General features: G+C 42.6%; 1 protein-coding gene across 2 annotated transcripts in view; it reads right to left on the bottom strand.

Annotated features, from left to right (window-relative positions):
- Positions 1 to 6,156: 6,156 nt before the first annotated feature.
- The window catches only part of LOC127580873 (tyrosine-protein phosphatase non-receptor type 22-like), an 89,026-nt gene continuing 72,503 nt past the window's right edge, over positions 6,157 to 22,679 (bottom strand). For both annotated transcript variants that reach the window (XM_052034840.1, XM_052034838.1), the window contains exons 19-21: positions 13,536 to 13,566; positions 11,494 to 11,574; positions 6,157 to 6,844 (exon numbers count right to left, since the gene is read on the bottom strand). In XM_052034840.1, coding sequence (XP_051890800.1) covers positions 6,783 to 6,844; positions 11,494 to 11,574; positions 13,536 to 13,566 — 174 coding nt within the window. In that variant the 3' untranslated portion in view covers positions 6,157 to 6,782. The remainder of the gene's footprint in view (positions 6,845 to 11,493; positions 11,575 to 13,535; positions 13,567 to 22,679) is intronic.

The following is a 22,679-nucleotide window of genomic DNA, read 5'->3' on the forward strand; positions in this document are numbered from 1 at the left end:
ACGGCCATTTGGAATGGACAATAAATGCTGGCTTTGCCAGCAACAGCCTTCTAAATAGGACAGCTGGGTTAAATCAGGTAATTACAACCTTGTGTCAGTGGTAGGGAAATTATTGGAGAAAATTCTAAGGGATAGAATTTATATACATTTCGAAAGGCAGGGACTGACTAGGTATAACCAGCATGGCTTTGCAAGAGGGGATTCTCAACTTACTAATTTGATTGAATTTACAATTAGAAGGACTATGACCTCACCTTGTTGTGACCTTGCACCTTATTGCACTGCACTTTCTCTCTAGCTGTGACACTTTGTACTGTACTGTTATTACCTGTACTAACTCAATGTAACTGCACTGTGTAATGAATTGACCTGTACAATCAGTATGCAAGACAAGATTTTCACTGTACCTCGGTACAAGTGACAATAATAAATTAATACTAATACTTTGATGAAGGCAGAGCAGTAGCTGTTGTCAATATGGATTTCAGTAAGTCATTTGACAAGGTCCAGCATGATAGGCTGATCCAGAAGGTTAAGCTACATGGGTCCAAGGCAAGCTGGCTAATTGGATCCAAAATTGGCTTGGTGAGAGGAGGTAGAAGGTAGTGGGGGGAAGGATGGTTTTTCTGTTTGAAAGTCTGTGACTAGTGGAGTACCACATGGATCGGGGCTGGGACGTTTGTTAACTTGTAATATATATTAACAAATTAGATGTGAATGTAGGAGGTATGATTAGTAAATTTGTGGATGGCATGGTGTGTTGGATAGCGAGAAAGGTCGTCTAAGACTACAGCAGGATATAGATCAGTTGGAAAGTTGGGCAGAATATTGGCAGATGGAATTTAATCTTGACAAGTGCGAGATGATGCAGTTTGGAAAGTCAAGTAGGGGTAGGACATATACAGTAAATGGTAGGGGGCTAGGGAATGTTGATGAACAGAGAATCTTGGGGTCCAAGTCCATAGTTCCCTGAAAGTGGCAACATAGGTCAACAAGGTGGTGAAGAATGCATATGGCATGCTTCATTTGTAGGTCAGGCCACAGAGAACAAGAGCTGGGATGTCATGTTGCAACTTTACAAAACACTGGTTAGGCTGCACTTGCATTGTGCAGCCAGTATTGCATGCAGTTCTGGTCCCCACTATAGAAAGGATGTGGTTGTGCTGGAGAGAGTGTGGAGGAGATTCACCAGGATGTTGCCTGAATTGGAGGACTTTAATTATGGAGAGAGACAGTGGATAGGGTGGGTTTCTTTTCCCTGAAGCGAAGGAGACAGAGGGGTGACCTGATAGAAGTATATAAGATTACAAGAGGCATGGATAGGATAGATAGTCAAAATCCTTTTCCCCGTGACAGGGGTGTCAGAGACAAAAGGGCATAGATTTAAGGTAAGAGTATGGATATGGTGGGCTGGAAGGGTCTGTTCTGTGATGTACAACTCTGACTCGAAGCAAATGTAATGCCCTCTCTACATAGTATTCTACCGGAGTTAGGGACTGTGAACTCTGAAACAAAAACGGAAAATGCTTAAAATGCTCCACAGGTCAGGCGGTATCTGTCACAAGAGAAATAGTACTTCTAACAGTGGTTGGACATATGGGTGACACAATGTGTCACAGCCGCAGTAACCTTGGTTCGATGCTGACCATCGGTGCCACCTGTGTGGAGTTTGCCTGTTCTCCCTGTGACCATGTGGGTTTCACTGGGTTACCCAGTTTTCTCCCCACATCCCAAACACATGCTGGCAGTTAATTAATTGGCTACTGTAAATTACTCTGAATGAAAGTGAACGGTAGGAGAATCAGGGGGTGTTTAATGGGCATTGTGAAAGAATAGATTACAGGGAAATGAGAGTGGGAATGAGAATGATGAGATTGCTTTGAGATCAGGCATAAGACTCAATGTGCCAAATAACTTCCTCATAGAATTGTACAGCATGGAAACAGGCCATTCAGCCCAACTTGTTTATGTTGACCAGTGGGCACCCATTTGTAATAATTACAGGAGCCTAAGGGCACATACCACCAGACTTAAGGACAGCTTCTACCCCACTGATAAGACTATTGAACGGTTCCCTTATACAATGAGATGGACTATGACCTCACGATCTACCTTGCTGTGACCTTGCACCTTATTGCACTGCACTTTCTCTGCAGCTGTGACACTTTACTCTGTACTGTTATTATTTTTACCTCTGCTACATCAATGCACTCTGTACCAACTCAACCTAACTGCACTGTGTAATAAATTGACCTGTACAATCAGTTTGTAAGGCAAGCTTTTCACTGTACCTCAGTACAAGTGACAATAATAAACCAATACCATTGCCCAGCACTTGGTCCATAGCCCTCTATGCCCAAGTGATTCAAATGCTCATATAGACACTTCTTAAATGCCAACAATAACTCAGCTTCAACCGCTCTCTCAGGTAGTGCATTCCAGGTGCTTACAACATTCTGGGTGAAGGTGGTCCTCCTCATATCCCCTTTAAATCTCTTCTCTCTTACCTTGAACCTATGTCCTCTAGTTCTATCTGCCTCTGATATGGAGAAAGGTTACCTGCAGTCTACCCTATCTCTATCCCTCATAATTTTATATACCTCAATCATGTCCCTTAGCCTCCTCCACTCCAGGGAGAACAGACACAGCTTCTCCAGTCTCTCCTCATAACTGAACTGCTCCATCCCAGGCAACATCCTGGTGAATCTGTTCTGCATCCTCTCCAGCTCTATCACATCCTAATACCTTGGTGACCAGAACTGCACTGAGTATTTCAGCTGGGGTCTGACCAAGGTTTTATAAAATTGGGGCATAATCTCCTTACTTTTCTTTTCAATGCCCTGACTAATGAAGGCCAGTGTCCCATATCCCTGCCTAACTATATTATCTACCTGTGTTGCCACCTTCAAGGATCTAAGGACTTGTTCTCCAAAATCCCTCTGTTCCTCAATACTTCCTAAAACCCTACCATTCATGGTGTACGTCCTAGTCTCATTAGTGCTCCAAAAATGCATCTGCCATCTTTCAGCCCATTTTACCAACTCATCAATATTTCTCTGCAGGTTAAGATTACCTTCCACACTATCAACAACTCCGCCAATCTTTGCGTCGTCTGTGATCTCACTGATCTTGCCTCCCGCATCCACATACAAGTCATTCACACATATTACAAACAGCAAGAGTCCCAGGACGGATCCTTGCGGGACCCGACTAGTCACAGGCATCCGGTCACAAAAACAGTTCTCTACCATCACCCTCTGTCTCCTATTGCCAAGCCAATTTTGGGTCCAGTTTGCCAACTTGCCCTGGATCCCATGGGCCCCAACTTTCTGAACCTGGGACCTTGTCAAAGGCTTTATGAAAGTCCATGTAAATCACATCTTCTGCCCTACCTCATCAATACACAGTGTTATCTCTTCAAAGAATTCAATCAAATTGGTCAGACAGGATCTGCCATTGACAAAGCCACGTTGGCTGTCTCCGATTAGTCCCTGCCTTTCCAAGTGATCATTAATCCTCCCCCTCAGAAATTTTTCCTGTTATCTTCCCTACCACTGGTGTTACGCTCACAGGTCTATCGTTACCAGGCTTTTCCCTGCTGCCTTTCTTCAAAAGGGAGACCACATTTGCTGTCCTTCAGTCATCTGGTACCTCACTTGCGCCCAGCAAAGATTCCTTTCCCATAAGGACATAGGAAAATATTCCTGGAGGCATCAGGATCTCTTACCTCCAATTATATTTCTCCAGGTGCCGATCATTGGTCGTTCAACATATCCATTCCTGTATGGGATTGCCCTCCCACAGCCAACTGGATAGCAAAAAATCTCTTCCTTACCTGATTGGCTGTCAGTCAGATCAAGGTTTCCCCTTTTCCGGTATTTCAACATAGCAAAACTTTCAAAGGCAATGAAATAAAAACTTTTTAACAAGATTCCTGGGATTGATAGCTATCAGTTGCTTACAATTATGTCCTGGTGATTAAATATTAATTCCACAGCTAATGAGTAATTGCCAATAATGCACCAATATGGCAAATGCAAATTAACATTTCTTTAAAATCCCCAAGCTTTAAAAAGATATTTAAAAAAGCAAACTTTGTACAAATTGCCTCCAATGTTGGGTTTCTAAACAAACAATACTTAGGCAACAGTTGGAGAGGGTGACGTGCTCATGTGTGGTGAACACTGACCTGTAGCGAGATTGCACTAGATTATAAAGAATTACGTGGTGGTTGTGAATTGTAGCTTCAATGACTTCCTGAAGCTGGGGTAAAGTAATCCATCAATTTGCTCCCATCCTTCACTACATCCTATTTAGACAGGGGGACTGAGTTGGGCAGTTGTGAGAGACACAGGAGTGGAGGCTGCAACATGTGATTGCCTCCAGGCTGCTGGAGAATATGGAGGCAATCAAATCAGCAGGTAACATCCGTGGCTTGGGCTCACAGACTCCGTCTCAAAGAGAATCTAATTTTTCTTGTCCTCATCGAAGTTTGGCTTGTTCACTGTCTCCTTTTGTTTTAGCGTCTTTTTACTTACACTCAAACTCCCTCTCAATACCACAACTTCATTTCCCCATCACACACACACACTCACCGTCCACCTTTATCTCTATCCTCTCCTGTGCCCTAAATTAACTTTTAACGCTACACGGTTAAGTATGAAGCTTTCAATATTACATGCTCTGTCGCATATGCCTTCAAGTTCAATCATATAACTACAATAAAGCTTCTGGCAACATGGCTTAGCCTAGTTCACAGGTTAGATCACGGTGTTTTGTATTTTCCAGCAGTTTTGCCCCTCACCCCTGTGGCAAGCTGTTCCCCAGATTTCAGTCAACTTTGAGAATCTCATCCAAAGCAAAACAATTTTTCATATGGAAGCTTGACAAGTGGTTGGTATTGAGCTAACTGGCCACCCATGCTGAGGCAAGGGAAATCTGGGATGCACAAAAGCTCAGAATTGGAAAGGTCATGATCAGAGGTTGCAAGTCTGGGGGTTTACAGAGGTTGGGAGGCCAAGCTTGTGGAGGGACTTGAACATGATGAAATGTTTAAATTACATCATTGGAGGTTATAAAGGCAAAGTGTTTTCCATGAGACTATTTGAAAATATGGGCATTCTATTATTGTTGGCAACAGTGTGATTATAATTAACCCTCAATTAACTTTTTAAATTTGGAATTAATTGCAATGATTTATTTTTAATTGTTCAACAGTCTAGTTAATTCCTAGAGAACAGAACAAAAACGAAGAATTAGCAATTGTAATCTTGGCACTAACCTCTACCTATTTTCCAGGACTACGGTAGAACTTGCAGCCTATTCCTGCACTAAATTTATGTGTTTTTATGCATGCAGCTGGTTCAAAGGCATGGGAGATAAGGTGCTTATAAATGCCCCACTGAGACATTTCGTTTTAAACAAATTATTCACTTGGACAGTACTTTCTGTGGTGCTTAGTACAAAGAAGCAAGATCAAATCATGAATTTAAAAAAAAATCAATAGCCTGTGAGTGCAAGGCTTGTTCACAACAATACAAGGACTGCTTAACTATGTGCATTCAGCAGTGTGTTCTTATTTGTTCCTTCTTGAGCACCATGTTTTGGCTCCATCTAGTGAGTACCTAGCACACTGCTGTATTGCCACAGCAAGCGATAAATAGGTCATCACATCAAACCCAACAGGAACAGTGCAAATCTTATGCATTAATTTGAATTAATATATTCATCTTGCATCCACTGATTTCTTTGCAAGGTCCCTGTTATCAGAGATAGCCTCCTTCTGAAAGATGTTCCTAGCCATTATAAGAAAGTAAGTTTACATTTCAATAATTGAATTTATTTCTCATCATCTCGACACACAGTCCAACCCTCAACCTGCTGTTAACACCTCATCTTTCCCAGTCCTGCAAAAGATCTTCTCTGTCCCCTCCCCACCTCGAGTCCTGCACTGTGCAAACTACCCATCCCGTGCCTCCCCACTGCCCCACCCGCAAGTAACCCTCAGTATACACCACTAGATACTTGCAGGTTGTAATTCCCTACTACTTACTGGATCCCCACACTTCACAAATCTCACTGAACTCATTCTGCCCATACTCCCTTGAACCATCCTGTTGTTTCTTGTGGTAAATAAAATAAAAAGACAAATCCCAGTGAAAATACAAATCCCAGGCGTTCTTTACTGATGTCATTGAGTTTTCAACCCATTCACAGCAGATTCATCCCCAACCACTGAAAGTGTCTGTGTTGGGAAAATACTCAAAGCCAGTCGGAAAGGAAGTCTCCAACTCTCACACTCTCATTGCTCCACCTCAGCTACGGCAGAGTCAGGGTGCAATTCCTTATTTTTGTAATTGGATACGACTATTTTTTCCTCCAGAGGAAGGAAGAGAAAATGACGCTTTACATTTTAAAGGGTGCAATAACATGTTCAAAAGATTTGAAAATGTAAATAAATTTGATTGTAACTCTGTGGTTCTTGAAATACGAAACTGTGCTTCAGCAAGTAGACCCGAATCAGAATCCTTTAACAAAGTGTCACAGAATCCTTTTTTCTGTTCAGTGGCCTGCTAATGAAATGCATGATTTCAGAAAACTTGTTTTCAGTTGTGCTTTGTCCGTTATGAGGGAGAACACAAAACCTCCTTTTCACTTGCAAGAATGAATTTCTCAACCCATGGGAAGTGGGGTTTCTGGAGGAGCAACTCGGAAGATGATCCTGGCCTAGAGCAACATCCCATTCGATTTCTGGCTGCGGGAGGAATTCACCAAGGGTAATATCAGACCCAGTCTGGAGAAGGATTTCTTGATCCTTTTGGTTTCACAAAGCGATTCTTAAATCCTACAATAAATGAATACATAGAACATTACAACAGAGAAATTGACCAATATTTAGGCACTGCTGGCATTTCTCACAGCTTTGCATTTCACAGCTTTTACATGTTCCTTTGTTGGTGTTTTCTCTCTCTCTCTCTCTCTCTCTCTAACTGCCCTTATTAACCTATCATCCAGATGGCTTATCACCATGGCAATCCTGCCCTCACCCTATCAGAGATATTGCCCGCAAGGAAGTTATAGATCTTCAATCCTAGGTAGCAGGGCTGATAATACGAAACATAACAGAGTAATAATGGTAGGAGATTTCAACTTTCCCAGCATTAACTGGGATTGCTTTAGTGTGACCAGCATAGAGGGGGCAGAATATTGGCTCAAGTCCAGGAGACTTGAGCCAATATTCTCCTGTCTTACTAGCAAAGGGGTGATACAGGCAACCCCTGCATTACAGCAGTTCAAGTAACAGAAATTCACCCTTATAGAATTACCAAAGAATCCAAGATACAGAATAAAAATTCACTTTCACAGAATTTATGTGTCAATGTTTATTTTATTTTCAGCTCGCATTTCTTGGCACATGCATGGATGATGTGGCTTTGCATTATGGAAAATTGCAGTATGGATGGTTTTCTGAGAATGCAACTTCCAGTAACGCGGGGGGGGTCACCTGTACTGGATCTAATCCTTGGGAGTATAGTCAGACCAATGGAGGAAGTCTAGGTGGTAGAACAATTCAGAGATAATGACCATAACTCTAAGTTCTAAGGTAGTTATGGAGAAAGACAAAGATAGATCAGAAAATAAGGTCCTGATTTCAGGGAAGGCTGATTTCAATAAAATAAGATGGGACCCGGCAAAAGTAGACTGAGAGCAGAATAAGGAACCCAGGATGACAGAGGAGATAGAGGTTTGAGCAAAGAAATGAAACCGTAACATGGCAATTTAGTAAACTGAAAGCAGGTGAAGCCCTGAAAGAAAATAGAATATGGAAGGGACTTAAAAAAGTAATTAGGAGGGCAAAGAGCAAGCACAAAATGGCACTGACAGGCGGGATGAAGGAAAAATCAAAACATTTTCTATGTATATTAAGGACAAGAGCGTAACCAGGTAAAGAGTAGGTTCCACTAAGGACCAAAGGCGCAATCTGAGCATGAAGTCAGTGGACATAGATGAGATCTTAGATGAGCACTTCTCATCTGCATTCACTGAGGAGATAGACACTGTAGTTAAAGAATTTGGGGTGGGGGGACAGTGGAACTCTAAAACAAATTACCACAAAAATGGGAATATTTGATATCTTAGTAAGGCAAAGGCTTGGTAATGGGAGGCAGAGGGTGATGGTTAAGGCTTGTTTTGCAATTGGAAGTCTGTGACCAGTGGTGTACCACAGGGATTGGTGTTGCATCCTTGCTGTTTGTTATGTACATTAATGACCTGTGAATGTAGGAGGTATGATTAGTAAGTTCACAGGTAGCACAAGGATTGGTAGTAGCATTGATTAAGAGGAGGGTAGTCTTCAGCTACAGAACAATATTGATGAGTTGGTAAAATGGGAATAGAAATGGCAGATAGAATTTAATCTTGAAGAATGAGATATTTTGGAAGGACTAGTTATGCTAGGACCTAGGCAATGGTAGGACCCTAGGAAGTAGTGTAGAACAAAGGGATCTTGGGGTAGAAATTTAAGAATCCCTGAACACAGCAACACGGGTAGTGAAGGCAGCATATGGGTTACTTACCTTCATTAGCCAGGGAGCAGGGAGATTATGGTGCAACTATATAAAACATTGGTTAGTTTACAGCTGAAGTAGTGTGCAATTCTGGTCACCACACTATAGGCAGAATGTGATTCCACTGTAAGGGGTGCAGAGGAGATTCACCAGGACTTTGCCTAGGATGGAGCATTTCAGTTATGATGAGGGACTGGATAGGTGGAATTTATTTGGAGTGGAGAAGGCTGAAGAGTGACGTGATTGAGGTATACAAAATTATATGGGCATGGATAGGATAGAGAGTGACCAGAGGGCGTGGATGTAAGGCAAGTTATATGAGCTTTAGAGAATATTTTAAGAAGAATTTCTTTTCATCCAGAGGGTGGTTGAAACCTGAAACTCATTGCCTGAAGTGGTGGTGGAGGCAGTATTGTCAGAAAGCTCAAGTATATAGATGAACACCATGGCATAGACAACTATGGGCCCAGTGCCTGAAAATGGTATTCATATTGATAGGTACCTGTTGGCTGGCACCAACATAGTGGATCAAAGGGTCTGCTTCAATGCTGTATGACTCCTTAATGATGGGTCAAAAGAAATGGTGGATGAATAAATAGTGAGATTTGGGGGAAATGCGAGGTTCTCGATTGGTTACGAGGCTGGGAAAGATTAGGGAGAAGCCAAATAAGGACAAGGATGAGCATTGTGAAATTCAGACATTGTTGTGCTGCCGTGCAGGTGAGTGAGCAGAGGACTGATGGGCGAAGAGGACAGTGTATATTCAGATACCAGTGGCAGAGCTTTGGATGAACTCTAGTTTGTGGATGATAGAAGATGGGAAATCAGTCAGGAGAACTTTGGAATAGTTGAGTCTGGAAGCAACAAAAGCAGGGATGAGTGTTTCAGCAGCTGATGAGCCAAGGCAGAAGAGAAGGACATTACTTCACATGTCTTTATGTTGAACAGAATATGTAGCTAGAAGCTTAGTCCAGGGTAAAATGGGAAACTGAAGCTGTGAATAGTCTGATTCAGCTTGAGACAGTGACCAGGAAAAGGATGGGTTGGTTGCTAGGGAATTGTGTTTGACAGCTCAGGCAGCATCAGTGGAGAGACAAACAGTTGACATTTCAGGTCGATGATCTTTCATCAGGCTCTTTCTCATGAAAGGTCATTGACCTGCAATGTTGGCTCCATTTCTTTCTCCACAGTTACAGCCTGACCCATTGAATATGTTCAGCATTTTCTGTGTATTGCTTTCAGTGGAATGGTTTTTGTTGCGAGGGCTAAGACAGAAGTTTTAGTCTTCCCAATGTTTAATTATGGCCCATTCAGAACTGGATGTGGGACAGGCAGTCTGACAACAAATAGGCAGTGGGGAAGTCAAAGGAAGCTGTGGTGAAATCGAACGGTTGTTGTCAGCACACATCTGGAACCTGGCTCTATGTCTTATCTTAAGCATCTACTACAGGGAGGTTGTTCTAAGAGCAATCAGCATTAGTTCCCACCGTTCTGATAACCTCTCAATATATCTACGTCTGTATGAGAGGCAAAGTTCAGAAATCTGAAAAAAACAATGTGGAATAGAGGTATAATTTGAATGATATCTCTAAAAGGGAGAGCAGGGACAGAGAGATCAGGACAATGTTGTCGTGGTGGACATCATCTTGTCTGTTGAACAACTAATCTGGAGCATGTGGAATCACTGTGTTTAGCACATGAAGTAGGTGACTAGTATTAGTCACACTTTTCCAATGTTTGTTGGTGTCTAGAGTGAGGCTTGAGCCAGGCTTAAAAGTTGCTGATAGAGAGGAGTTTTGAGGTGAGAAAAACAAGTATAACATTGCAGGTGGGTTCTGGAGGAGGAGGATGCTGGTCATTGGGAGAGGGTTTGGGTACACTCCCATGCTCCCGACATGGGTTGTTCAATTAACCAAATTAATTAATATAGGTATGGTTGCTTAAATACCCACAATCCTTTGCACTTCAGATAAAGCTCTGTCAATCATCAGAACCAGGACAATGAAGAACCTGGTATTGTATAATTTCTATCTAGTTTAAATTCACTGGTAAGCAAACTCTAACAAAGAACATCCTTTGTTTTATATCCCAAGGCAACTGAGCTTCCTGCACAGAAAGAAGAATGGAAAGCATTCGTAACTCTAAAATTATTTCTCGAGAATGGGATATTGGATAATACAGAAGCTTTCGGTGAGGAAGCTCGGCCTGATTTCCAGACTTTGGAAGAACAATCAAATATTCTAAAATTCTGTGGCCTGTGTATGGAAGGAGAACCTTGCTGCTTAAATGAAAGGTTGAATGTTTGCAAGAATACCAGCTGTAACTATGCACATGTTTACATTTCAGATTCAGGGTCCAGCACTGCTCTTGCCTTGGACTCAGTATTGCTTTCCTTCCTCACTGCACACCATGACTGCATTGTACACCACCTACTGGATGCACTGCACCAACCCATCAAAGCTTTGGCAGCAAACCAAAGATCTGCACCACCAGCAGGTGCACAGAATCCTGAACTTTGCTTCCAAGTCACACCCCACTCCAGCTTGGAAATGGATCAAATGTTACCACAGCATCACTTAGTCAAACACTGAAACTGCTTGACCAACAGCAACAGGGGAGAACCTTCACTGCATTGACTGCTTACCACTGACTTCTCAAAGGGTGAATAGACATAGGAACAAATGAGCAGACCCTGCACTTTGTAATATGGAACAAATTAAAACACTTAAAATGTTTACCATAACTACTTTTTGAACTGTTTCTTTTTTAACATGGAAATTCTAGGAGCATTCAACTTTTCAACTGAAGATTCGACCATATGCATCAGACCTGTTGGAACCAATTGCTTTAATAAATAGATGCCTCAATCTTCTGGTCATGGTGATGGACATCATGTATCAGCTTCTGCATACAGTAATAAACTTACCAAAGTTAAGAAAGGAGCGATTTTGTTCTGTGCTTGGTTCAGTCACAGGAGTCCTGGATAGCGCAGGGACACTGCTTATAGCTGTAGGCAGACGAAGAGAGATATGCAATATTGCGTTAACTATATCCGCCAACATACATTAACTGGATCTCTATACTGGCAAGTTATGTTTAAAATACAAAAGAAATAAATGTATTATTTATGCACAGATAAGCAATAATCTTCACACAATAAACTAGTGATTCTTATTTTGCAGAAAACAAGACTTAAATTTGTAAAGCGCAACATCTGGATGCCTCCAATATTTTACAATCATTTTACTTTTCAGTGTATCCACCGTTGTAATTGAAATACAACAACATTTCAATGCAAATAAAGTTCTCACAAATGGCAATTAGATACTTGGTGGAATCAGAGAGATACAGTACAGAAACAGGCCCTTTGGCCCACTGAGTCTGTGCTGACATTTTTACACGGATCCTATTTCATTCTTCCCACATTCCCATCAACTCCCCTCAGATTCTACCACTCACTTAACACACGAGGGCCAATTAGCTTACCAATCCAAATGTGTGTGGGATGTGAGAGGAAGCTGAAACACCCGGAGGAAATCCATGGGCTTACAGAAAGAATGCGCAAACTCCGCTGGGGACAGCACTGGAGTTAGGATTTATCCTGGGTTGCTGGAGCTGGGAGGCATCGTGACACCCCAGCACTGTTTTAGTGACGCTGATCAGCCAGGATACCCAGAAGAACTCCCCTGCTCTTTTTTGAAATGTTACCATGGGATCCTTCACAGCTATTTGAGGGGGAAGATGAGCTCTCAGTATAATAACTCATCTGAGGAATGACACTTCCAGCACTACTAAAATTAACTAGCATCTTAGAATTTTGTGCTTCTAAACCCATAACCTTCTGACTCTGGAATGAGATTGCCACCAATTAAACAATGGCTAGAACTACAAACAGAATGTAATTCTATCAAAGGTACTGTTCAGTTAATGTTTATCATATTACAGACTGAGGAAGGATTGTTGAAGAGGACACTGGGACAGTCCTGTTTTACAACCAGCACTATAGTATCTTCAATGGCTATTGGAACAAGGCGGCAGGACTTTGATTTAATACTTCATACACTAGGTAGCATTGAAGGCCATATATAAGGTGAATGGTCACAGTCTTTTTCCCAGGGTAGGGGAGTCTAAAACTAGAGGGTGTAGGTTTAAGGTGAGAGGGGAATAACTTAAAGGGGATCTGAGGGGCAACTTTTTCAGACAGAGGGTGGTGGGCATATGTAATGAGCTGCCAGAGGAAGTGGTAGAAGTGGGTACAACGATAACATTTAAAAGACATTTAGATAGGTACATGGATAGGAAAAGTTTAGAGGGATATGGACCAATTGTGGAGAAATGGGACTAGCTCAAGTAGACAACTTGGTTGGCATGGATGAGTTGGGCTGAAGGGCCTGTTTCCATGTTGTACAGCTCTATGACTATGATAATTCATTACTAGCTAACATGTTTAGAGTGTCAACCTAGCTTATATTCAAGTCTTGCAGCAAGGTTTGAACCCATAAGCTTTGACATGGAGTGGAATGTCCTGAGAAAGTAGTCTGAGCCACAGATGTCGACAGATATGGGATTATGAAAGCTCACCTCTTTAGAGAACATCTAAAATAAAAACAAAGTGCAAGAGGTGCAATGGTTCAGCCAGTCTCTATGGGAAGACTGATGTTGGCCATGTCGCTGAACTTCCATGCGGTGAATTGGAGAGCGAGAACCTCTTCACAAATGTACCACATTTCTGAGGTTCCATCAGTCCTTGCAATCTTCTTTCATCTCTTTGGCAAGGATTTCAAAAGGAAAAATAAGGTAAACAGCAGGGAGCGGGAGCAAATGATTAGTTCCTTGAAAAAGGTGATACACCTACTGGATGGAGAAAGGCTGATGGGGCCCTTCCTTGCTGACTCTATATGACCCATTAATTGCACATTACAACATCCATAAATATTAATGTTATTCCAGAAAAAAAAATCTACTCACTCTTCTTCATACTTCGTAGAATTTTCATACTCTGCAGATAAATGCACAGAGAGAGAATGAATTATAATTAGGATTGGAGCAATGCATTGAATTATTACAATTCTTTTACCATTTTGATTTCTGTCCCCACCAGCATAGATTTGGAAACAGATTTGGGGAAGTGAAGGGAAAATGATGACTGCAGATTCTTTCACTGAAGCGAGAACCAAAAGTTGGTTTGTGCTTGAAATATCTATGGTAACTGAATACAAATGCCTACTTACATTTGTATGGTTTATAAATAAAGGGTGTTGGGTTGGTGTGTCTGATAGAGGGCAGAACAACATGGTTGACCTCACTAATTAACAGGACTGATCTGATCGAGGTGGTTAAATTGAGAAAGACATGCAAATAATAAAAAAAAAATAAACAGAGAAGCTATTTCCTCTGGCTGTGGTGTGGGAAAGGAATCCAGGCCAAACCTACAGCTATCCAGGAGTGGATCAGAAAGAAGAATGTCACACACAGGGTAAAAACCTGGAACACCCTCCACCTAAGTGTGAATCAATTGCAAAATTCAAGAATAAGGCTGATAGGTGTTTGTTGATAGCAAGAAAGGCGGAGAAAATGCAGTTGCAGTACAAATCAGCCATGGGTAGTAGAATAGGGTCCAAGGGCTGAATGGCCTCCTGTCCTTGCTGCTCCTGGAAATGAAAGGTAATCCTTGTGTATAAGCGCCACCTACTGGAATTGGAAGGTTCTGCGGCTTATGCAATGGAAAGTAAAATATTGTTGGAGCATAAAAACAAACTTTTCCACTGGCAAGAGTCAGCAATCAGAAGGCGCAGATAAAAGATACATGGCTGAACAAAGAGGAAAGGGAGAGAATTTTGAAAAAGATGTATTTATTTATTGACAATCACCTCGAGTCATGATAACAGAAGAAATAGTAGTCCATTTGGACCCTTGTGCCTGCTCCACCATTCAGTAAGAACCTGACTGATCTTTGACCTCAGTGCTACTTTTCTGCACTAACCCCACATCCCTTGATCCCCTTAATACCTAAAAACCTATTGATCTATCCTGAACATGTTTAGCCTCCACAATTCTCTCGGCTAGAGAGATTTACTGCCCTCTAGGTGAAGGAATTTCTCCTTATCTGTGTCTTCCCATATTTTCAGACTGTGAGCTTAGCTATTGATATCCTACCTGGGAGAAGCATCGACTCTGCATCTACCCTGTGAAGCTTCACAAGAATTTTGTACATTTCAATAAGATCTTTTCTCATTTTTCTACACTCAGAGTACAGTACAGGCTCAGTCTACTTAATCTCTCAAACACCAGAAATAAATTTGATGAACCTTCACAAATATCCTTACGTAGGGAGACCAGGCATTACACAATATTCCAGTTGGAGCAAGAGTTCTCTACATTTGTACTTAGATCTTCTTGTAAGAGAGGCACATACAACATAGAACAGTACAGCACAGGAATCGGCCCTTTGGCCAACGAGGTCTGCACCGAACACGATGCCAAATTAAACTCAATCTTCTCTGCCTGCACATGATCCATATCCCTCCATTCCCTGCATATTCATGTGTCCATCTAAAAGCCTCTTAAATGCCACTTTTGTATCTGCTTCCACCACTACCCCAGCAGCCTGTTCCAGGCACCCACCACTCTCTGTGGAAACAAAATTTGCCGTCCACCTCTCCCTTAAATTTTCCCCTCACCTTAAATGCATGTCCTTGAGTATTGGACATTTCTGCCGTGGGGAAAAGATTCTGAAAGTCCACCCTATCTGTTCTGCTCAGAATTTTATAAACTTCTATCAGGTCTCGCCTCAGCCTCTGACGCTCCACAGAAAACAACCCAAGTTTGTCCAACTTCTACTTATAGCTCATACCCACTAAACCAGGCAGTATCCTGGTAAACCTCTTCTGTACCTTTTCCAAAGCTTCCACATCCTTCCTGTAATGGGGCGACCAGGATTGCACACAACCAATGTACCATTTGTCTTTGTAACGTTCCTGCATGTTAACTTTGTGAGTGTGTACAAGAACATCCAGATCTCTGAACACCAGCATCTTTCAATATCTCACCACTTTAAAAAGTACTCGGTCTTTTTATTTTTTTCCTAAGTGGATGACTTTACATTTCTCCACATTGTATTCCACCCATCACATCCTGCCCAGTCACTTACCCAGATTTGGAATGCACTGCCTATTTTGGTAATGGAAAGCAGCTCAGCGATATCTTTCACTAAGGAGGTTTGCAGGATTGGAAGGGGAGACTGGGACTAACTGAACAACCTTTAGAAAGAATCAGTGCAGGAACATGTTCCCTTGCTGTACTGCATTATTCTATATACGTTCAATAGGTCAGGTAGAACGAGTGGTAAAAAGGTCACCCAATTGATCTGTCAGCAATTGCCACCTGTGAAAAGGTCAAAATATATATAGTTTCCTTTCTGTCGTTCTGGTAGCTGGATGGAGTTACTGACTAATCACTGAAATCAATTTCTATCAGTTTGAGTACAATAGATCCAGACATGAGATGAGGAAAATCTGATCGATGGAAATCTCTAGGTTCCTTGGGTTCAAAGTCATCTGTTCCTCCCCAAACATGCTACACTCCATTCATCTTACACTGTGTCATATAATGTTACTTTCTGCAAAAAGTCTATTTCCTTTGCTTTTTAATGAGCTCATACATTGAAGTGAACAGAAGTGATTTTGGAAAGGAGTGCAACGTTAAGCTGCTTTCACAACCAAATGTAGGCAGATTTTCACTCCCACATATTCCCATTGCCATTGTTTCAAAGCCTGACAAGCAGTCTCAATGTGGTTTGGTGGGTCCTTCTTATTTCAGGGTATATGGTCCATGGTTGTGTCCTTCCCTTCTGTGGCTCCATCCTGTGTAATACTGCCCACTTGGTTTTTCTTTGAACTGCTAAATCTAAAGGTTACTTCTAATTCCTCAGAGGGAACATTATCCGATTCTCCAAGATTGACTTGGAGACTCCACCAACTGACGATTTATCTCCAAGACACAGTTGAAGCAAAAGCCCAGGGAGAAAAATCATTATGTTTTTCATTCTCTCTGAACATTTTCATGTTTAATCGTAAAAATATTAGAGATGGCGATTAAATCAATTGAATGACAATAGGAGCAAGAACAGGCTGATTATCCCTTCAAGCCTTATCTGCCATTCAATATAATCATGACTGATCCTCTACTTCCATGCCATAAACCCAGTCTCTCCTCTTATCCCTTGATACCTTTTGTGTTTAAAAATGTATTTATCTCTCAGCAACTTGGCCTCTGCAGCCCTCTGTGGTAGCAAATACACAGTAGTTTCTGGGTCAAAGATACCAAAACTACACACAATATTCCAAGTATGATTGTAGGAAGAATTGGGCAACTTAAGGTGGAACAGCACGTGATGAACTTCAACCAGAGCTGGTAACCTTACCCTGAGCAACAATCTATTGGAGGAATTCAGCGGGTCGAGCAGCATCTGTTAGAGGAAAGGAATTGTCGACATTTTGGGTTGAAACCCTGCATTCGGTCCTGAGTAGCTTCTTAAGTGTTGAACCAATCCAGACAAGTAGAGAATATTCCCTCATGGTCCTGACTCATGCCTTGCAGATGGTGGAAAGGCTTTGGGGCACCAAGAGGAGAGTCACTCACTGCAAAATACTGAGCCTCTAACCTGCTCTTGTAGCCACAGTATTTGTGTGGCTGGTCCAGTCAAATTTCTGGTCAGTGGCAACCTGGTTCTACTAGAACAGTAGAGGATGGGGTCATAGAATGGTGTACATGGTTAGACTCTCCCTTGTTGGACATTCTCTTTCCTTGGTACTTGTATAGTGCACAGGAATGAAAGAAGTTGCAGAGAGTAGTGGACTCAGCCCAATACATCAAGGGCACATCCCTCCCCACCATTGAAAGTATCCATATGAGACGCTACCTCAAGAAAGCAACATCTATCATCAAAGATCCCCACCATCTGGGCCACGCCATCTTCTTGCAGCTACCATCAGGCAGGAGGTACCACACCACCAGGTTCAAGAACAGCTACTTCCCTTCAACCATTCAGTTCTTGAACCAACCTACATAACCCTGATCACTACCTCAGTACAGCAGCATCATGACCACTTTGCACTACTATGGACATTGTTTATTTTTCTAATTGTGTTCTTTCTTGTATAATTTATGTTTAATTTATGTTTTTCTTGTGAATGTTGTCTCTAATGCTATGTGCCCATGATGCCACTGTAAGTAAGTTTTTAATTGCAGCTGTGTATACATTACTTGTGCATATGACAATAAACTCAACTTTGACAAATGTTACTTGCCACTTATCTGCCCATGCATAAGTATTGTCTAGGTCTTTCTGCATGGAAACACAATCTGTTTCATGCTCTAAGGAGCTGTGAATAAAACTGAACATAAATAAATCATCATTAAACATCCCATTATAATGGAAGAAAGATCATTGATGAGGCAGCTGAAGATAATAGGGCCTAGGGCGGTGCACCGAGCAACTCCTGTGTTGATGATCTAGGGTTTGGAAGGTTGACCTCCAACAAGCACAACCATGTTCCTTTGTGCAAGGTATAACTCCAAACATTGGCATGGTTCCACCTTGATGCCCATTAACTTCAGAGTTAGCAGGGGTATTCACCGTCTTCCTCAGCCAAGTGCTGGCTTGATGCAAAACGTCATCACCTGTCCTCTGGAATTGTTTAGGCCAAGCCCATGGTGAGGTCTGGAACCAATTGGACTTGCCAAACCCCAAACTGGGCAGTAGCAAGGAGATTATTGGTGAATAATTACTGGTTGACAACACTATCAATGAAATCTCCATCACTCTGTTGATGGCTGTGATTAGATTCATTGGTTGGTAATTTCCAGAGAATATACTGAAACTAAATAATTGTTAAGACTTATCAATGTAGATATGAAACTTGAGACAGATCAAAGACTGGTTTGGGCAAGGGCAGGATATTACTTTCTCTAAAGGCAGATTATAAGCCATTTTATTTTTGGGTATTTAAACCTGTATAATGCGATTCAAAATCATTTTCTGAATTACTACTCTATTAGCATTTCTACACTTGCTGACTGAACCTTGGTGGTGTAGTTATTGCGGACAAAGCAATGTAGATATATAAAGATCTTGTTGGTATTGTAGAATCCACACTGCTAAAGTGGAAATGGAGGGATTTCTCAGTCATTGCAACAATTTAATAACACTTTATTTCACTAGTGTTTCAACAAATGATTTTAATTTAAAATTTGCACCAAAGAATTGTGTTTGGTAGTGTGAACTGCCATAATGATGTTCCAGTTTGGGTCAACAAAAGTAAAACTGGCTACCACATTGAGCGGGTGAGACAAATGAGTCATGGATGCAATTAAAGGGAAGTTAGTGAAGTACATGAGGGAAGGAATAGGAAAATATGGCATTGGGAGTTGGTGACAGGAATGGGGGCAAAGGAGATGGTTCATGTGGAATCAATCATGAGCATTGACTAGCAAAGCCAAATTTAGTGCCATAAATTCTATTTATTTCTCGGTTATTTCTGCTTTCTCACTGGACTACCTAAAAACAACTCAGTGTGTGGGAGCCGGGACTTGGAATGAGAGGCGGGAGTTTTCAAAAGAGGCAAGTCTCTGTGCTTGGTGTTCTTTTTCAGTGAGCGGGATCCTTAAAGAGGCATATTTGCATATTGGCTAATTAGCTAATAAAAAGAAGTTAGGGTTAAGTGGTGTGGCCATTGTTGGCGTGGTTCAGTGTTAGAGTGGGGGACTGAGGCTTTGGCGAGAAGAGTAAGTGACCTGGGAGAGGGGAGTGTGAACAGCTCTTTTAAAAAAAATCGGTTTCAGTAAGAAGGCAGAGGTAAGGCCTTTATTTTGTTGTCTGTAAATCCTTAGTCCTTGATTCAGTGTAGGCAGGATGGCAGTTAGGGCAGTGGAATGCTCCTCCTGCAAGATGTGGGATGTCAGGGAACCTCACTGTCTCCCTAATGACTACATCTGCTGGAAGTGCACCCAGCTGCAGCTCCTGACAGACCAGGTCAAGGAACTGGAGCTGGAGCTGGAGCTGCATGTACTCAGGACCATCCGGGAAGCTGAAAGCCTCGTGGATGAGACTTTTATTGAGGTGGTCACACCCAGGGTACAGGCTTCAGATAGAAGGGTGACCACCAGGAGAAGTAAGGGGAGAAGGCAGTTAGTACGGGGTTCCCCTGTGGCCATACCCCTAAGCAACAAGTATACACCTTTGGATACTGCTGGGGGGGATGACTTATCAGGGCACAGCAGCAGCAGCAGCCAGGTCAGTGGCACTGTGGCCGGCTCTGTGGCTCAAGAGGGAAGGGTAAAGTCAGGCAGAACAATAGTGATAGGAGACTCCTCAGAATGACTCCTCCTAGGGGGACAGACAGGAGGTTCTGTGGCCTTAAGAGAGACACCAGAATGGTGCGTTGCCTCCCAGGTGCTAGGGTTGAGGATGTCTCAGAGCGGCTGCAGAATATTCTCAAGTGGGAGGGTGTGCAGCCAGAGGTCATGGTGCACATTGGCACTGATTACATAGGTAGAAAGGGGGAAAGAGGTCCTGCACAGTGAGTATAGGGAGTTAGGAAAGAGGTTGTAGAGCAGGACCTCCAAGGTAGTAATCTCTGGATTACTCTTGGTGCCATGTGCTAGTCAGACCAGGAATAGGATGATAAAACAGATGAATGAATGGCTGAGGAACTGGTTCAGGGTGCAGGGTTTCAGGTCCTTGGATCATTGGAACCTCTTCTGGGGCAGGGGTGACCTGTACAAGAGGGACGGGTTGCACCTCAATCGGAGGGGAACCAATATCCTGGCCGGGAGGTTCACTAGTGCTACTCGGGAGGGTTTAAATTAGTTTGGCAGGGGGATGGGAACCAGAGCACCGGCTCAGAAAGTGGAGGGATTGAGAAGAAGGTACATGTCAGGGCCAGTAAAAACAGGCAGGAGCAAAGTAGTAGTCATGGTGGGACAGACAGTTTGAAGTGTGTGTATTTGAATGCTAAGAGTATTATGGGTTAGGATGATGCACTTAGAGCATAGATCAGTACATAGAACTATGATGTTGTGGCCATGACAGACTTGGTTGAGAGAGGGACAGGAATGGGTGCTGACATTCTGTCACCCCTGCCCCAGAAGAAGTTCCAATAATCCAGTCAGGGACAATATAACAGCTGCACTCAGAAGGGACATAATGGAGGGCTCGTCCACTGAACTCAAAAATAAGAAAGGTGCAATCACTCTGATGGGATTATACTACAGACCCCCCCAGTAGCCACCAGGACACTGAGGAACAGATAAGCAGGCAGATTAAGGAAAGGTGCAAAATTAATAGGGTTGTTGTCATGGGAGACTTCAACTTCCCTAATATAAACTGGGACTTCCTAAGTGTAAGAAGTTTATATAGGGCAGAATTTGTTGGGTGCATCCAGGAGGGTTTCTTAGATCAATATGTAGATAGACCAACAAGAGGAAGGGCTGTACTGGATCTGGTGTTGGGTATCGAGCGTGGCCAGGTGACTGACCTTTCAATGGGAGAACAGTTAGGGAAAAGTGACCACAACTCCTGAAACTTTAAGATAGCTATAAGGATAAGTATGGACCGAGCACTTGAGAATTATAAAGAAGCCAGGAAGGAACTCAAGAAGTGAATTAGGAAAGCCAGGAGGGGCCATAAAAGTCCTTGGCAAGTAGGATTAAAGAGAATCCCAAGGCATTCTATACCTGCATCAAGAGCAAGAGGATAACAAGGGAGAGGGTAGGACCACTCAAGGATAAAGGATGGATCATGTGCTTGGAAGTGGAGGGGATATGGGTGAGGTCCTTAATGAGTACTTTTGCATCAGTATTTACCAAGGAGAAGGATGTGGAGGATAGGGAGATCAGTGTGGAGCGTGCTAATATGCTAGGGCATTTTGAGATAAAGGAGGAGGTAGTGTTGGGTCTCTCTAAGAGCATTAAGGTAGATAAGTCCCCAGGACCTGATGGAATATACCCCAGGTTATTGAAAGAGGCATGAGATGAGAGTTCTGGGGCCTTGACCAATATCTTCATGTCCTGGCCACAGGCGAGGTCCCAGAGGACTGGCGAGTAGCTAATGTTGTTCCATTATTCAAGAAGGGAAACAGGGATAATCCTAGTAACTACAGACCGGTGAGTCTCACATCAGTGGTAGGGAAGTTACTGGAGAGGATCCTTAGGAATAGGATTAATGAGCATTTGGAAAACCATAGCTTAATTAGGGACAGTCAGTATAGCTTTGTGCAGGGCAAGTCATGCCTTACTAACTTGAGTTTTTTTGACAAGGGTGATTGATGAAGGTAGAGCTGTGGATGTTGTCTACATGGATTTTAGTAAGGTGTTTGACAAGGTTCCTCATGGGAGGCTCACCCAGAAGATTAAGATGCATGGGATCCACGGTCAATTGGTCGTTTGGATTCAGAACTGGCTGGCCCATAGAAGACAGAGGGTAGTGGTCGATGCGGCTTATTCTAGCTGGAGGTCTGTGATTAGTGGTGTTCTGCAGGGATCTGTACTGGGAGCTCTGCTGTTTGTGATGTATATAAATGACCTGCATGAAAATGTACATGGGTGAGTTAGTAAGTCTGCAGATGATACGATGATTGGTGGTGTTGTGGATAGTATAGAAGACTGGCAAAGGATACAGAGGGATATAGATCAGTTGTAGATATGGGTGGAGAAATGGCAGATGGAGTTCAACCCGGCCAAATGTGAAGTGTTGCACCTTGGGTGATCAAATGTAAAGAGACAGTACACTGTTAATGGCAAGACCCTTAAACAGTGTTGATGAGCAGAGAGATCTTGGGGTCCAAGTTCATAGCTCCCTGAAAGTGGCTACACAGGTTGATAGGGTGGTAAAGAAGGCATATGGCATGCTTGCCTTCATTAGTCGAGGCACTGAGTTCAAGAGTCAGGAAGTCATGCTGCAGCTTTATAAAACTTTATTTAGGCCGCATCTGGTGTATTGCATTTAGTTCTGGTTGCCCCATTATAGGAAGGATGTCGAGGCTTTGGAGAGGGTGCAGAAGAGGTTTACCAAGATGCTGCCTGGATTAGAGGGCATGTGCTATGAGGACAGGT

Source organism: Pristis pectinata, chromosome 20 (assembly GCF_009764475.1).
Source record: "Pristis pectinata isolate sPriPec2 chromosome 20, sPriPec2.1.pri, whole genome shotgun sequence".
NCBI classification, from domain to species: domain Eukaryota; kingdom Metazoa; phylum Chordata; class Chondrichthyes; order Rhinopristiformes; family Pristidae; genus Pristis; species Pristis pectinata.